The sequence below is a fragment of the Lissotriton vulgaris genome, chromosome 7 (genome assembly GCF_964263255.1).
Source record: "Lissotriton vulgaris chromosome 7, aLisVul1.2, whole genome shotgun sequence".
NCBI classification, from domain to species: Eukaryota; Metazoa; Chordata; class Amphibia; order Caudata; family Salamandridae; genus Lissotriton; species Lissotriton vulgaris.
In genome coordinates this window covers 622297589-622315200 of record NC_141695.1, presented here as the reverse complement: position 1 = coordinate 622315200, position 17612 = coordinate 622297589, and the positions used below count along the sequence as shown (strand labels likewise).

General features: G+C 45.4%; 1 protein-coding gene across 1 annotated transcript in view; it reads left to right on the top strand.

Annotated features, from left to right (window-relative positions):
- CDR2L (cerebellar degeneration related protein 2 like) overlaps nt 1–16886 on the top strand; it is an 80747-nt gene extending 63861 nt beyond the window's left edge. Inside the window, exons 4-5 of the mRNA XM_086930795.1 lie at nt 1202–1366; nt 8147–16886. Of these exons, the coding sequence (XP_086786921.1) occupies nt 1202–1366; nt 8147–9035 (1054 nt within the window). The 3' untranslated portion in view covers nt 9036–16886. The remainder of the gene's footprint in view (nt 1–1201; nt 1367–8146) is intronic.
- The last annotated feature ends 726 nt before the right edge of the window (nt 16887–17612 follow it).

The following is a 17612-nucleotide window of genomic DNA, read 5'->3' as shown; positions in this document are numbered from 1 at the left end:
CCGGGCAACACTTTCGTTTTAGAAGCGTTACGCATCATAAGGTACATTGACTCAAAGTGCTGCATTTTAAGATCTTAAGAGAACTAAGCTAATTCTACCATTTTGAGTACAGTATTGTGGATTTTTGTTGTTTGTGGTCTTATGTTAAATCTATATAAAAGAATACTTATTTTTAATATACAACTTGTGTGGTGTCCATCTGTAGTGTTGTCACTGGGTTAGTGTATGTGCTCACATATGCTTTACACACTGCCTCTGAGATAAGCCTGTCTGCTCGTGCCAAGCTACCAAGGGGGTGAGCAGGGGTTATTTTAGGAGTGTACCCGCTTACCCTGACTAGACGTAAGGGTCCCTATTTGGTCAAAGGTTCCTACCTCTGCAACTAGAGACCCCCAAATCTAACAGTCACGCATCCCTGAACCCTAAAAACTCCTTACCACCCTAAACTCCACCCATGCCTGATCTTTAAAAAAATCTCACCGCTCCTAAACTCCACACATCTCTGAACCCTAAAAACCCTAAAAACCACTTCTCATCCCTACACATCACCACTCCATGAGCCCAAAAACTCTCACTTACCCTAATCTTCACATAAGGTTGTGATTTTGTATGTTTTCATTAAATTATCTTTCCTTTAAAATGTTTCCTTTAATTTTTGATTTGTTTGTATTTCCTTAAAATTGCCTTTCCTTAAAATTGGTTTTCCATGATTTGGTTTCCTCCAATGTGGTTTCTCAGTTTTCGTTTTTCCATTAACTCACAACACTCAATCTGGTACTTACATATGTACAGACTGCAAGTGACATTTACAGGCTGCATTTTTTAATTTTGTTTGTGGTATCGTTGCTAATTCTGATGCTCTCTTTTAGACAACAATATTTCAGGGCTATTTTTAACCAGTGGATCCCCCTCCAGTGCTGTTAATGCTATAGGTAGTATTTTTGTAATAAAATTAGTGCAATTGTTGAAAACACCCAAACTGTCATTGGATCAGGGACACCAATAGCACCAGGGGCACTGCTGTCAATGGTGCAGCAGGTACAGTGGCACCTGGCTGTGAGTGGCCACTGCACATCAATTATGAAGGGTTTTACTCCATGAAAAAAGGGATTGGGCAAGTCCCATGCTAGTATCAAGGCCCGTTGCGCCCTAGCTCTGCTGCTACGTCACCCGGTATCCTCACCAGTCTCTTTTCTCCCAGCCTGACAGACACCATCGATGGGCTGCAGCAGCAGGTGGAGGAGCTTCAGCAGCAGGTGGAGGAGCTGCAGACCCTGAATGAACTGCGGCTCCGACGTGAGAAGCGGGAGCGGCGGCGCACCATTCACACCTTCCCATGTCTGAAGGAGCTGTGCTCCAGCCCCAGGTAGGGAGCCCTGGAAGGGCAGGGAGGGGAAGAGGTATCCACAGAAAGTGACTGTTTCTACACCCACAACAGAAATCCCAGACCAAGGCTGGCACTATCGGTCGGCCAAGTAAAACACAAATGGTGCAAACGTAGAGCGCCGTAATGTACAGAGATTAATCAAGTGTGAAGTGTAAAGACCCGTACAGGCTGTACAAGTGTAAGCACCTGTTAAAAGCTGGACCACGTCTAAATCATTGTTCACAGTTAGTCCTCCTTTAGCTGGCTAGCTGAGAAATAAGACACTTTCCTCCCCTCCCTAAACCTACCCTTTTCGGCCTGTTTGTGTTTTCTATGCATTCTGGAATCCTGCTGATATACCTTGGTAAGGAAGACATATTTAGGGTTGTTTTGCATTAACATGTCGGCCTCTAGAGCCACACTTCTGGCCTTCTTTGCTCCCATCGTAGCCTTCTAGAACTGCATCAAGATAACTGTTTTTCTGACTCCCATAAAGAATTCCAAGCCCTCTAATCTTGACTATTGGAGAGAGAATCTTCTGGTTTCTGGTGGCTTGTGTTGTGTTTACAGGTAGCGTTTTTGTATTAGACACGCTTAAAGTGACTTTGGGCATATTGTAATGAGCTTTCAGTCTATTCCTCAAATCAAATCTATTCGCAGTGACTAGGCCCCGATGGGATCATCCCTGATCACCCCAAGGATGGTAGCCACAACAATATGCACAGCTGTATCCCACTCTCCTTTGTTTCACTCTATGAGTAGGGTAGCTATAGGTTCTCACCGACATACTTTAAGAATCAGTTCTCACATAGGCCACACTCCGTTAGGAAATCATCATATATGCCTTTACTGCCACACTTCAACTGCAACACCTCTCCTTTTATACACTAGCATCTTAGAAGTATAAATGCCTCATCTCTCGGTCCTTTTACATCACTACACACTACAGTCACAGTGATACAAACATAATAAGATCACAACTAAGATATAATCAGGCTTCCTTGTTTTAGGTTAAAGCCTAGAGTAACTCATAAAACCCCACTGAAAGGGAAATATGAATTATCATTGTAGTGCAGTGTCCACATGGATGGCTACTGGATCTCGAACCAATGTTGGCGTTTACAGCTCCTCTACTTCCTGAGAGCTTTATAGAGCATCCTGTGAGCCTCTAGGTCAGCAGCATCTTTCCCTAAATGGCCCCAGAAGGCCTACTGAATATTGTACTTCTCATCACTGGAAACAGAGGAGGGGACCCTGGGCTGATTTTGAAGCCTCCTTGCTAATCTGCTTCTTCTACTGAGAGACACTTATTTGTCCCAGATTTCTGTGATGAAACCCTGTTGGCTAGAAAAAATTGGTCCACCTCTGGATTTGACAGCTCCGGAGTCGTCTGGCTTGGATTTCAGAGGGGCTACATTGCTTCCCACACTCTGTGATGTAGTGGTGAATGCCTGTGTATTCATCCTTTAGTGGCTCTAATTTGTTGCTGTGTATGAAGGGGAGTATGCTGTGAATTGCCCAGGGACTGTGCAGGACCTGCTGTTAGGTGCACCAATAACAGCAACATAACTGTTCGCTGACCCATCCGCAGTTTCAAACTACAGGCTCATCTCCCTCCTACCATACATGGCAAAGGTTTTAGAGAAATAATCAACCAATGCCTCACTGACCACCTCAGCAACCACCAGCTCCTCAACACCATGCAGTTCGGATTTAGGCCCAACCACCGAACAGAAACAGCACTCATTACTGCCACAGATGACTACCGCATGGCCTTTGACAGAGAAGACATGGCAGCCCTCATTGTCCTGGACCTCTCTGCACCATTTGACACAGTCTCACACCCCTTCCTCATCAGGCGCCTGCACGAGATAGCCATCCAAGGATTCGCTCTCTGCTGGGTGTGCTCATTCTTAACGGACAAAACACAATCTGTCAGCCTGGCACCATACTCCTCAAAAGCCCACAAACTCATCTGTGGAGTTCCTCAAGGCTCACAGCTCAGCCCCACCCTCTTCAATACATACATGATCCATCTGGCCTGTGTCATTAACTGACACATCAACATTCTCTCCTATGCAGACGACACACAACTCATACTCTCCCTCTCGTACAGGACCCCAACACAAGAAACAAGTTCACCGCCTGCAAGACCAAAGTCGCTAACTGGATGAAAGCCAACTGTCTCAAGCTCTGCAAGCCGACAAGAACACCTCACCACGGTACTCCAACTGGTGGCCAGCCAACCTCAAACCCATACCCAAAACCCACGTCAGGAGCCTCAGAATAATCATTAACATCATACTGGACATGACCGCACACGTCAACGCCATCGCTGCATTCTGCTTCCACTCTCAAAAGATGCTGTATAAGATCTTCAAATGGCTCCCAAGCAACACTAGATAAACTGTCACTCATACCCTAGTCCCCATCAAATTGAACTACTGGAACACCCTCCACGCCAGGATCACCAAACAACTTGCTAGAAGACTACAACCCGTCCAGAACTTAGCAGCCAGACTCATTCTCAACCTCCCACACAGAAATCACACCACACCACACCTCAAGAAACCACTGACTCCTGATACAAAAACATGCATAATTTAAACTCCTTCCACACACATGTAAGGCACTACACAACTCAGGCCCCATCTACCTGATCTGTCACACCTCCTTTCACTTATCACCCATATACCCCCAATTCGCAGGAGTCCTACCCACACACATCCCATATATATACAGAACCAGAACAGAAGAGCAGGTGTTCTCTGGCAGCGCTCCTAAAGCGTGGCTCAACCTCACAACCCACATCAGAGGCTCCTCCTCTCTTCTTGAATTCATCAAGAAGCTGAAGAGATTGGTCTTCAATTAAGCAACCTACCATTGGCAGGGATAGGCACATGTAAGTGCTAAGCACCAAGAAACTTTTGTGGGTGATTGTGAGCTTTACAAATACACATAATATACCATAACAGAACAGAACATAACATAACAAGCTGTCCACATCTGAGCACCCTTCTTTTCCTTACATTTAAAAAACACCCATTGAAAGGATATTCTTCATGCCGCCATCAGTCACCTTTGGATACTGAGATAGCACCTGCTGAGCTCGCAAACTACCATGAAATTCCATAGTATCGCTCACCAGCTAATGCGATTTTGCTCCTGGGAACGTTTACGGCTCTGTACAGAATACTATATAGGACCTTCTATGGTATGAGTTCACAGCTAGAGGCCTCCCTATATCTAGTTCCTTCCTCGGCTCCCTGATCACACACTGCTACTACTGCACATGCATCAGTCGAGTGTCAGCAGTTAGTTCACAAACTCTCGCTTAAGTCTAGCTGCCAACCCTATCAAGATATACTTTATATTCTGAAATCGTGTATAGTCTTGCGGATCAAACCACAACTGGGTTTTGCCCAAGGTCTGGCCAAACTGCAAAGTTGTTGGTATGACTAATGAAGAAATCAATGTTTATTTGACCCCTAAATTATGAAAGAACCCTGATAACCCTAAGGAGGAGTTAGCATACAAATGAGACAGGAAAGCTGAGCAGGACTGCAACTGAGAAGAGTTTGACAGCCTGAGCTGCCAACCAATGGCAAGCTGTGTTCAGGGTCGGACTAGAGTCAGAATCCGGCTCCAAAATAAAAGTGGTTCCTATTAACAAATCTGATAGCTAAAAAAGTCTGTAAATCGGGCCACTTCTGAACTTGTAAGGATAGTCTGTATAGGTGTTTTTGAAGGCATTAGAGACTGCAGACATTTGTGCTTTTGCAGAGAATGTTTGTGGTGAAACTAGACCATAACGCATGCCCATAAATAGCCGCAAGACTAGCCAACACACTGATCAGTCAGACCAGCACTGCCACTGACAGATTGCCCTATAGGGCCGACCCCAGCAGCATTATAACGCATATCAGTAAAATTAAACTTCACAAACCAAGATCATTTAACACAAATGTTATGGATGTACTTTGAGGAACTCTGGAATTAACAGTAAAGCACCTTACATCTCTCACTGCTGGTGAAGAATTTGCCAGTACAACACCCTTTCTCATAGCACTGTATTACTCTGTGCTATCTATATTAACATAGTGCTGTCTGGTAAACAGTAGAGGAGGAAGGTGTTCAGTTCTTCTCCTGAGAAAAGAGTAAGCGACCTCAGTTATTGATAACTGTGAAAACGGGCGTATGGATATAAATCAAACATTGCCAGTGCAAACCAGAGTGAGCATCGGAGGAGAACCTTCGCTCCTACTCTGTGCCTGTACATCACTTTCAGATTTAATCAGATCATATCATAACACCCTTGTCAATGCGAAGATGAAGCAATATGAATTCTCCAAAATTGAACTTTTCTCTCTTGGGTCTATAAAAGAGGCAACTCACATTTGGTTCAGAGAGCAATCTCTCAAATCCCTCTTTGCCACTAGAGATTTGTGCACAACTACTCAGGACCCCCCTTAACTCCTAACCATGTGAAACATACAAAACGAGGGTAGGAGTTCACTAACCCTGTTCCCTCACACATACCTCTTATTCACAATCCACATGTACCCAACCCTACCTATGGGCAGTCCAGATAGGAACATCATTCTTCCATCAGTACCATAAGGAAGCCTGGTTGTCCATCTGTGAATATAAGCTCAAATTACCTCTCAGCCTGTCCGCATACTAGGAGCATAGTGTCACTTGACCACGTCGGACCATGACAATGAGAACCTGGGACCCTTTCATTTAAGAGTAGCGAGATAGACCCAGAAAGGGCTTTCCGCACGTGCTCAGGGATTACTACTGGCCTGTGGCCTCGGGGATGCATAACCGTGCACAGGAGCCCTTCAGCTCCTTCCAGTTTGCCAGTCCCTCTCCAGCTTCCTCATTGACACTCAGCCTCACTGAACACTTTAATCTAGCATTACATGCAGCTGTATTTGTTAAGCCAAGAACCCTCACTCACCCTAAGGTGACATGCTTCATCATTCGGTTCCCTGTTACGCACTACGACCGCAAGGTACACAGTGTGGGTTACAGCTCTCCCTCAGGAGAGGAGCGCAAGGTGTTTTACGTCTTCCAATGTAAGTTGGAGTGAGGGGCAGAGTGCAAAATGAATTCAAAAAGTGAGTTAAAACTATCTCCTGGATGGACAAAGATAACTTTAATAGTGTCTCCAGTGGATAGATCTAAAATCACTGATTTTAGATGAGGGAGAGTTGTAGCCCACACTGTGTACCTTGCGGTCGCAGTGTGTAAGAGGGAACCCAATGATGAAGCATGTCACCTCAGGGTGAGTGAGGGTTCTCGTCTTAACAAATACAGTTGTCTGTTCCCTCACATATAACACATTTTTGTGAGATCAGTAGATAGACCATCCACTTACCTTTATGTGAGTTTAGTTATTGTGGAGTGGTACCGTGGATGGTAACAATACCTCCTAATAAGAACCCCTATAGAGTGATATTACATGCAGCAGACCAGTGCTTAATTTGAGCCGGTAGATTCCGGTGCTCTGCACCAGCACTTAATTGTCAGCCCCAGCGCTTATGACAGTCTGCCACAAGGTGGCGATGTATGTCCAATATATAAATGAGCAAAGCAGCAGTTGGTTATTAATTCAATATACCTTAAAATAGCTATTACCTGCCTTCCACGCCATTCCTACAGCTTTGGGGACATGCAATAGTCTGAATTGACAAACTTGCAGGTTTTCATGGTTCATGGTTAATAGTTGTGTTGGTTCTGTCATAGGTGAAGCTGACAGGAGCTATGGGCTGGTGTAAGCAAAGGTGGCCTCCTGACGAAGGCCCTGGCACTTATTTCTTCACAAATTAAGCACTGCAGTAGACTGGCTGATATCAGCATGATGTATAAAAGACAAACCCCAGAACATGCACAAGTAAAGCCTCCTGCCTGCAGATAGTCTTACATTTGCAACTCTGAAAATGCATGGAAGAATTTCAATCCTATCTATTGGGGATGCAGATACACCCAAGATCATTCACAGCAAAGTGTGGCTGGGATGTTTCTGAACAGTAAGTTTACTAAGACAGAAGTACAAGTGGACAAAAGGGTCACCAGATGAAACAACAACATTCAAAGCAAGTGTTTGTCGGGATGCAAAACACTGGGAATCCAATCAACTCAAATGCTGGGTCTCAGGGGTCTAGCAGAAGGTGTATTACAGAACCAACTAAAGCAGGAGAGAAACAGGGAGTCATGGAAGGCAGAGACCATGCCCTGCTCTCTGCCTCTGTCCCGCTGTAGAGACCCACTCCTTCCTGTCCCACCAGTTTACCCTTGCACGTCCCATTGCACAGTTCTGCTTCCTAGCCCTGCTGTAGGAAAGACTCCCTCTCCTGCAACACCCTTCAGCTCCTTCCCCTGCCACACTTAGGTGACAAACTCCATGTCCTGCTGTGCAGTCTTTTCCACACTCTCCCTGTAGAAACCCATTCTGCCCCTTTTCTGTTGCACAGTTCCACTGCTCCTCCTGCCTTGACTTGGCTTCCTAATGCAACAAGCTGGAGCAGGCAGCCTGGTGATGAATCCTACCACCTCCAGTGCTATTGCCGGTCTCACCTCCCAGCAATGGATGACCGAATAACAGGCAGTGAATTGTAAGGGAGCTACGTTTAGAAACAGGTATCGTTTGCAGCTTAGCTTGTAATATCCTTGTTCTGCCTCTAAGTGCCCATCCATGAAGAGACAGGACGCCACCTTAGCCTTGTTTCTCACTTGCTGTTCTTTGTCTTCTCTACCTCCTTGTTTCTTTTTCAGGTATGAGGATGCATTCCAAGTGCACAGCTCCTCCCTGGACTTCAGCAACCAGAAGCCCCTGGAGCAGGAGAACGAGCGCCTACAGGCCATGGTGGACTCACTGCGCTCACAGGTGAGCCAGGAGAAGCAGCGAAAGGAGAGGGTGGAACGGGAGTATACGTCGGTCATCCAAGAGTACTCTGAACTGGAGCAGCAGGTCTGCCAGGTCGAGAGCTGCAAACTGCGCATTGCAGAGCTGGAAACCGAGTTGCTTGAGCTGAAGCAGATGAAGCAGGTGAAGAAATATCTTCTCAGCAGAGAAGACAACTTTTCTGCTGTGCTCTTGGAGCCTCTGAACAATGCCCCTGAGGCCGATTACATCGACATCTCAGAGGAAGGTCGTGGTAGCAGCCAAGATCAATCCATGTCTGACTCCATGAGCCACCCAGTTCGCAAAAGCTGCAGCGACACAGCACTCAATGCTATCGTTACCAAGGATGCAGCCAGTCGCCATGAAGGCAACTACACTCTGCATGCCAACAATGTACGCAAGCGAGGAATGTCCATCCTGCGTGAAGTGGACGAGCAGTACCACGCCCTATTGGAAAAGTATGAGGAGCTGCTAAGCAAGTGCCGGCGGCATGAGGAGAGTGTGCGCCATACTGGCGTCCAGACATCGCGACCCATTTCCCGGGACAGCTCGATTCGGGACTTTCGGGCTGAGGGCCATGAGCTGGATGAGCGAAAGGTCAAGGGAAAAAGCCTGAAGAAGCAGGTTGAGGCCGTGGACAAGCGGTTGGAGCAGAGCCAGCCTGAGTACAAGGCCCTCTTCAAGGAAATTTTCACACGCATTCAGAAGACCAAAGCAGACATCAATGCCACTAAAGTTAGCAAGAAAAATGGCAAGTGAGGCCCTGAAGGTCCCACCATAGTGCTTTCTCCACATTCCCTCATGACTCCCACTGACCCTGACTGCGCGCTGCCTTCTGAAAGGTCAGTGCCAACTCCCACCTTCCTGTGAAGATAAGACCTGCCAAGTATTCAGTGTGAGGCAAAGGAAGGACTCTGCTTTGAGCCCTTAAGGATAGTCTGAGCAGAAGTCTGTCAAACCTGCTCAACCTTCAGAAAAGCAATATTGTGGTGTCAGGGGACCTTTGCGGTCTCTTGTACTTCCTGCACGTGACCTGCTGCCTCCCCAGAGCACCCTGACGCATTCGGTCTCCACTCTCTGGCTTCAGGCTCTGCGGGGTCCAGGCACCATGAAATGCCCTTCACCGCCATTTTAAAAGCTGTTGTGTGATAGTTTCTCGACACCCAGTCAGTCTTCATTGCACAGTCGCATCTTACAGAGAAACGTGAAACTGTTACTCTCTAAGGGAGCGAGGCCTCCTCAGCAAAGCCATTGTTTCACTCGGCAGGTTGTGTCAAGCATTCTCAATGCAATATGTGTTGCAAACTGGAGACACTTGAAAACCAAACAGAGAACTTAGTATTGTTATATTTGCACCAAGTGGCTAAACCTGTAATTCCACTCCTAGACGCAAGTGTGTGGTATTCACTTTTTCTTCTTGTCCCCTACTTTTTTTTATTTCAGATGTCCCAACGCCTGTCTGAGCCATTTAAAATAACAGCTGTTTTAAATGTAGCATATATCTTTCCAAGCATTTCCATCACTGCTGCTGCGTAAGTTGGGAATTGTGTGAGTATGTGACTAATGCAGCAGCAATCAAATGTTTTAAAATGCCTCACTGAGGGTTGGAATCTTGGTGATGTCACTAACGCAGTGACATCAGCGCAGCATTCCAGACCATTTATTTCTAAGTTTTTCCTCGGTTGCATTTACAATGGCAAGGTTCTAGTTTTCAGTAAGACGCCTTGTTATGCAAAGAACTCTGCTTTCAATGGCAGATTATGCGGTAGTGATGTCACCAAAACGACTGCACCCAATTTAACAAATGTAGGCCCTCATCCTGAGTTTCTTGGTTAATCTAAAATCGGGTGCAAATAGCGTCTTTTGGCCAATATTAGATCTAAGATTCACGCAAATTACATTTGGATCCTTTTCAACCTGCAGAATTCCTCCAGGGGAAATCTGGAGACATTTCTTCCTCTTTTCGACTTTTACTTTTCTGTAGAGGGAAAGTTTTTAACGTGTAAAAAAATTACAGCTACAACTATACTCCCATTACCAATTCAGAATGGGGCGGTAAACGTGCCAAGAAGAAAAGCCGGTAAAGTGCGGTAAAGTCTTTCTTTCCCTGAGTGATTTTGCTTGCTCTACTAACTGCACCACTTGGAAAGTCCAACTTACTATTTTAAAGTGTCTTGTATTGTTGCTGTATGTGCCTGCAGGACACAAAGCAGCATCGATGGAAGCAGGCAGAGATGTATGGCCCCTTTATGAGCACTTTCCCAGAACGAAAAGCAAGGTGTGATGCAACTGGCATGTCGACCCCCAGAAATTCCGTTCACAATGCCCTTGTGTCTAGGATACCTAGATATTGAGGACAGGCAACCAATGCCCCTCTTTGTAGCCTTCATCTTATACTGCTGTCTACTTGGTCTCTAGCTAGGTCTTTCTTCTCTTGCCATGAATACAACCTTGTTTCAAGCCTCTTATTTTCTCTCCATTCCTACAGAAAGACTGTTCTTTGTGTGCACCATCTTTGGCACAGCTTGTCCTCTCTTATGTTTTATCCTAAACAGACATGAGAAGGCTGTCAGCTCCCATATTTTTCTACATTACTTCCATAATGGAATATGCTGACCTCTTCTACTATACTTACATCATACATGTATGCAAACAACCCTTCCTTATCTATCCCCTCCTTTTTCTGACCTCTGTTCTCTGAAATGAATGAATAAGAGGAGTGCTGCACGGTGCCACGCTCTTGGCGCACAGGACCTTCCACCATGTCTGCCTACGGGGTAAAGTATAGTGCCCTCTCTGGGATCAGTATCCTGAGCTCAACTGGAAAGGAGACATGCGAGGCTATGTACTGCTTCTCGCCCTGGTGTGAAGTACCGTAAAAAACACAAGGGCCTTGATAGATGTAGGTGCTTTAGGTGATCCTAGGATGCGGATGACAACATCTTACACAATATACTCTTGACAATGACAAAATAACCTGGACTTTGCATGAACTAATAAACGATGGTTTATCCTCCTAGGAAGCGAAGTAATATGTTAGCCCTAGGAAAGACTGAAGTATACAAAAAAGGGATGGGTGGAATCCTTGAAGTAATGTTAGCCATTGGTAGTTACTCTGGGCCGCATCTCAGACCATCCTTATTTTGCACACCATGCCACCTCAATTTGGACCCAGCTATATGCAAATCAGTCTTGACCCTACTCCAATTGGAACCCAGCCCGAACTGCCAAGCCAGGGCCCATTGGTGATCTGAGGGGTATTACCTAAACTGAGGGACTGGCTGTAGTTGCAGCTGAGGAACATCTGAGGGTGCACATTTTGTAGTGGCAGTAAGTCTTATTGCCTCAAGAGTGTGTGGCAGAATAATGAGATGTGGAGGGAATGAGCACTGGTGAACGGGTAAGTCTAAAGGAAGAAGTCCACAATGGGCTGGTTCCAAGCCTAGTGTATACAAAACTGCCAGCAAGCCTTTTTTTAAGGTTCCCCTCCAAGCCCTCTCTGGCAGCAGAGAAGTAAAATTATAGCATTACTTGTTTCTTCATTACAGCAGCTGCAGACCACTGATTAGGTCATAGGAATACTGTGTAGAAGGGTGCAACAGAAAATGAGAAAACCAAGGTTTTCCAGGAGCCATTGTCTAAAGGGCCCAAGGCACGGCGAGGTGAGCCTCCTTAAAATTTAATTTAATTTAATTTAATTGCGGGTTTATATAGCGCTAGGAATCGACTCCCGGAGGAGTATCTCCGCGCTTCGACCGCTGGGGAACCCGTCCTGGCTCACCCTGAGAGATGGTCCCTAATGGGTATCTCTAAGGTGCGACCAAGCATCCCCGGCGGTCTGGGGGGGGCCGTTGTGAAGATGAGGCAAGCTAATGCCCAGAGTTGCCGAGTGTGGTCCCTGACTGGAGTAGGCACCGAGGCGAGAATTATCGAGCCCGCTGACCATGGTCCACGACCCTGCCGCGTCGGGAATCGAACCCTGGTAACCGGGCCGTCCTCTGCTTACGGGTCTGCCGCCTCTAACCAGTGAGCCACACCACGCCACGCTTCTCCATCAGGGGTCCACCCTCTGTGCAGCAATAAACAACTCAAGAAACTCATTCACACGAGAAGCCTCGCCAAACCTGAAGGAGTACAGCAACAGCTTAGATGCCCTCCTTTCTGTGCAGTGGTCATATCAGACTCTTTCTTGGCCTTGCATAGATTCTGCCCTCTGGGGAGACTGACCGTGGTCGACCTCATGGCCAAGGCTATGTGCAACCTGTATCCAATGGAGAACTGTTACGTTAACATTATGACCAAGCTTCCCTTTCCCAGAATTTTCCTTTTTGTCTTGATGACCGCGCTACCTCACGATTTCACAAACTAACGTGAGGCAAATGGCAAGTCCACCGGCTCCTGCATTCTCAGTCACTCCCAGAGGCCTAGCTTTCTGCGGAGCTTCCAGGAAGTCGGGGACTCAAGTAGGGCAGTGATCTGTCGGCGGATAGACCATTCCAGGGGATGAAATAAAATAGGGAATGGTAGTGGCACTCATGGCTTACTGTCCACAGACTCCTCACAGCCTAGATCAAACTGGAAATTCCAGAGAGCCAGTGCTCTCCTGTAGGGATCCAGTTCACAGATGAGGCCAGTAAATGCAGGCAAGGCAGTCGCAAATAGGCCTCTTGCTGGATCGTAAAATGTTTATTCTAAATAAAAGCAACACATTTAGGCCCGCCTGTAGATTTCTAGGACAGTTCTTGCTCCATCTTTGAAGACCTTCTGTTAACTCTGTAATCTATATGTACCTTTTGGCAGACAAGAGTACTCCAGGAAAGGACTAGTTCCTTACACATCCACATGTTCTATTGCTTAGCCTTTTCGGCATGCCCTCATACCTCATGGGCTACAACTTGCTTAGCATTCTGATAAAGCTTTCTTCAATTGGATGACACAGAATGACAGTGTTTTGTGGGATTTGAGGGACAGGAGAGACAAGAAATTCTGCCTGGAAGTAAATAGAAGGTAGTCAACGTTTCCTTTTTTCTGTGCAGGTATCTAAGGCAGCATTGTTTATTTCTGTTTGGAGCCTGTAGGAGTTACACCCAGTTGTGATTATTACAGCATGAAAGAGACAATGGAACAGGGGTAAGAATATGTTATTTAGACTTGATGGGGTTCATAGCTCACTACCAACTACCCAGCTGCCCACCCAGGCTCTGAATAGGAGCAGTGGGTCTCTTCCTGCCAGGCTTCTCAAGGTCTGGTGTATCTGATGTGGAGTTCACTGGCCTAGTAAGGCACTTGGACAGCAGGGACACCTGGCGGAAGTAGCCTGGACCCTGAAATGGAATAACGCTATTTGTCAATGCGCTATATAAATTCCGCCTAACATAACATATAGGAAACTCCTGAAAACCTGGCTTTTCACCCAAGCCGGTTAGCCTGCCTCTTGGACAATCTCAGCACCTCTCAGCGCCAGGAAACTTATGGTGTCAGTGCGCTATATAAATTCCGCCTAACATTACAGATGTCAAAACAATAGCTTAAGCAACTACAACCTCACAGATTGGGGAATAGCATCATGATTCTGTGTACTAGCAAAGATGTGTACAGCACTGCAACCCTGTGTTGCTTTGGTGGGAGATGAAGAGAGGCCCATTATGCTACGTCTCTCGTAGACATAATAGGCAGCATGATGCCACTGTACCAAACACTGCAGCAGCACAGTCCTAGCAGCATAGTTCAGAATTGGTGTTTTTATTACACATCTGGATTCAAGCAAACTCCATGTGCTTTATTGCAGCATGATGCTGCTCTGTGTTCTATTACATAGGTAGAGAAAAGATAGCGGTGTTTATACAACAGACAAGCAATGTGCAGAGGGATGGGTTTTTTCAGAAACCTACATATAGGAAGATGTTTCTGTTACAGACCTAGATTTAGCACAACTCTGCTGTACTGTTCCTGTTACAGACTTAGGAACAGTATGGCGCAGCTCTGCTGTTTCTCAGGGGAAACGCTGCTTATGGCAGCAAGAAACACTGAAAATAGAGTATATTCTCCTAAGTATGAGATCTCCAGATTATCCTCAATAGTACGAAGAATGAAAGCTGCACCTTTATCAAGCAAGGTGCTCAGGTAGGAATAAAATAGGATGGCAGACCAGGTAAAATGGACCAGGGTTGAGAACAAATGAATCCAAGAAAGAGGACCTTATATTGTATTTATATTGGTGAAAGAACCTCTGATTTAAGACTGGGTGTAATCGTCAATATCTCAGACTCCTTTCCAATTGTGTGAATGCACATAAGATAAGCTTGGAGCTATGGGTTGGTTAACCCCCCTCTGGAGCAGACTCCCACAGTAGGCCTCTCAGCAGTAACATTTTACTTGCAATATCCCTTCACTGCTTGCAAGGTCTGGTCTCTGCCCCCAGAGGTCTCCCCAGCACACTTGCACTCAGCATCTGTTCTACACAGTAGACCCTGTCCTCTCTAGTGCATACCTTTTATTGGCTGGTGACCATCCTCTCTCGATGACTGCTTCTACCAAGGAGAATGCCTTTCCCTACTGGTGCTCCATCTCCCTACGTAACCTCTTCTTGGTTGGTACCCTTCATCCCTTTTTGACCCCTTTTCTAAGATTAGCATATCCACCTTTCCAGGCACTTCTCCACCCTCATAGACACCTTTTCTCCATTATTGTACCCTTCCACACTAGTCTCTCCACTGACCACTATCTTGTCCGTGGTTAAGTCCTTCATTGGTTAATGCCCGATATCCTTCCTTCATTTCTCTCTCTGGATAACCACTCCCTCCCTGGAGGACATATATACATGGTTGAAGCTGTCCCTCAATATATGAGCACTCGCTCCCTGAATGAATTCTTTCTCCATGGCTGGCACCCTTACTCCCTCTGAGAGACATCCTTCCTCCTATGCTGCCATAATTTTCTGGGGGGAGGTAAGGGGTGGGGCGGGGGGTGAGGAGGAAGGGCTCCATTCTTAGACACATTTCCTTCTTTGTGAGGTCTTTCCCTCTGATTAGTCTCTTTCTTCATGGATCAACCCTTCCTCCCAGGATCACCCTTCCCTGAGTTAATGACCATACCCCTGGTGGATTTAACTCATTGATAGAGACACTCTGTCTCTAGATGAACCGTTTCTTTCTAGGTGAAACTCCTCCCTGTGTACATGGCCCTTGCTTGCTCGATTACTCCTCAGTCCCGGTAAGACCCCATATTCTTTAGTTGGGACCCTAAGTTCCAGGGTGACCTTTTCTTCTTGGTTAAACTTTCCCTCCCTCTATGGCAATTTGGTTCTTGGCTAACCCTTTTTGCTGCCCTTTTTCTGTAGGTGACTGCATTTCGATCAACATATGACTTGCCTTCTTGGATTATGTCTCTCTAAGCTTCTCTCTTTTCCTTGAGTGATTAATGCTCTTCCTCACGAAATGACTCCTTCCTTCCTGGCCAATATCCTTCCGTGGTTGATTCCCTTCTCCTTTGATGGCTGACGCTATTCCTCTCAAGGTTTTCCGTTCCTTCTTGGTCGACCACTTCATCCTTGTATGACACTCCCTTCCACTTCCTCTCTTGTTGTACTTTTTATCATTGACTGATGTCCTTCGTCTCTTCATGAGGTCCCTCTTTGGTAGGTATCAGTTCATGCAGTTGATATTTTCTGCAAAGGAAGAATGACCATCCCTATCTTAATAACCTAGTGATACCATCATGGGGGTAGTATCCGCTGCTTGATGTGCCATTGGCTGCAAATGTTTGTATTTTATCTTCCATGGCCATAGGACTCATCGCATTTGCTAATGGTGTACATGTTACAGACAGTGTTTTTAATGTATTGTTAATGCTTTAAGTTATGTATGTTAACTGTGTATAATAGGATCAAATTTTTAAGAAGTGGATTATCCAATATAATTTTTTGTTTATAGCTTGAACATTTACTAACCACTTTTATTTTTACATGATGGGAAACGCTCCCTTTTCTGACCACACCCGTGGAATGTGTTTAGTGAACATTTAATGGTTCTTTAATGCAGTTTTTTATATCACAGGGCTAACCCTATGCGTTCTACACTTACTGCACTGTGTATTAACCCGCCTTTGCTGAGCATGCCTAAAGCCATACTAAGAGCTGCAGAAGCCGAGTCTCCCAACTGGATATAGTGCGGAAGGCTCCATGCCTTATAAACATGCACGGCAGACAACTTAACTGCTGTGCTATATGTTGCATTACTGCCATGTACAGCTTCACTCATGATCCGCTGGTGTGTTAATCCTTTGTATCAATGTATTTACCTTCATGCCAACAGATGCTCGCTGAAGATTTTTTGTCCATGTTGGAAGGTGGGGAAGATATTATTCCCTTATGTTAAAGAGGACCAACATTGCTGTTTTCGTACGCAAATCAGACAGCTCTATTTACAGATGCTTTATTCTCTTCACAGTAAAAAGACCCAGCAAATGTACGTGGTGTATGTCTTCCTTTTTGCATTGTATTTTAATTATTTTCACAAAAAATACAGTAATTCATTTAGTCTTACTTAACCAAGACAGAATTAGAATTCAAAGGAGCTGTTAAAAAGAGATATACCCGCCCCTTAACACTGAGACACTGGCCAAGAATCAAAAGAGCTGCCTGTAGGACAATAAAATAGAGGAAGGTGTTTTGCATTCCAGATTTTATTTTTGCAAGAAACTGGACTGAATGGTGAATATTATAGCACATTTTTCCAAATACATTGCCTGAAAAGTAATAGATGATGGGTCTCAAAGGCCGCATATGAAATAATTGGAAAGAAGGTTTACGACAAGAGAATTATTTTCATGCAGCATTAAATACACTTATCTGCTCATTGGAAAATAGCATTGGTGCCACCGGAGAAATTGTGTTTGATACATTGTGTACTTGTGAAAAAACCTTGCCTAAAGATTGTCAACAAACTCTAAATTATGCAACAGGATACATAAGGCTCATTAAAGCGCGAGTATCAATCCATATCCAATCTTAATAGCTGCCAGAAAAAAAATCTGTTTACCATTCAAAATTGCTGTCATCAACCCCCAGGGTGTTTCCATCACCGAGATGCTGTCAATATACATGGATGTTGCTCATACATTCCATACTGCAAGGGGTACTTCTCAGAGAGGGAACGGTGCAGTTGAACGTGACAGGCTACTTTTAGGCCAGGTTATTGTAACCCCTTGTTATCCCTTGGTCCAAGTGCACCTACCAGGGTATAAAGGCCATAGAGAAGGATACTGTTTTTGTCTGCTAGTGCGGACAGAGGGTGACCGTCCAGTAGAATGGAAACAATGTCGACCAAGGTGAAGATG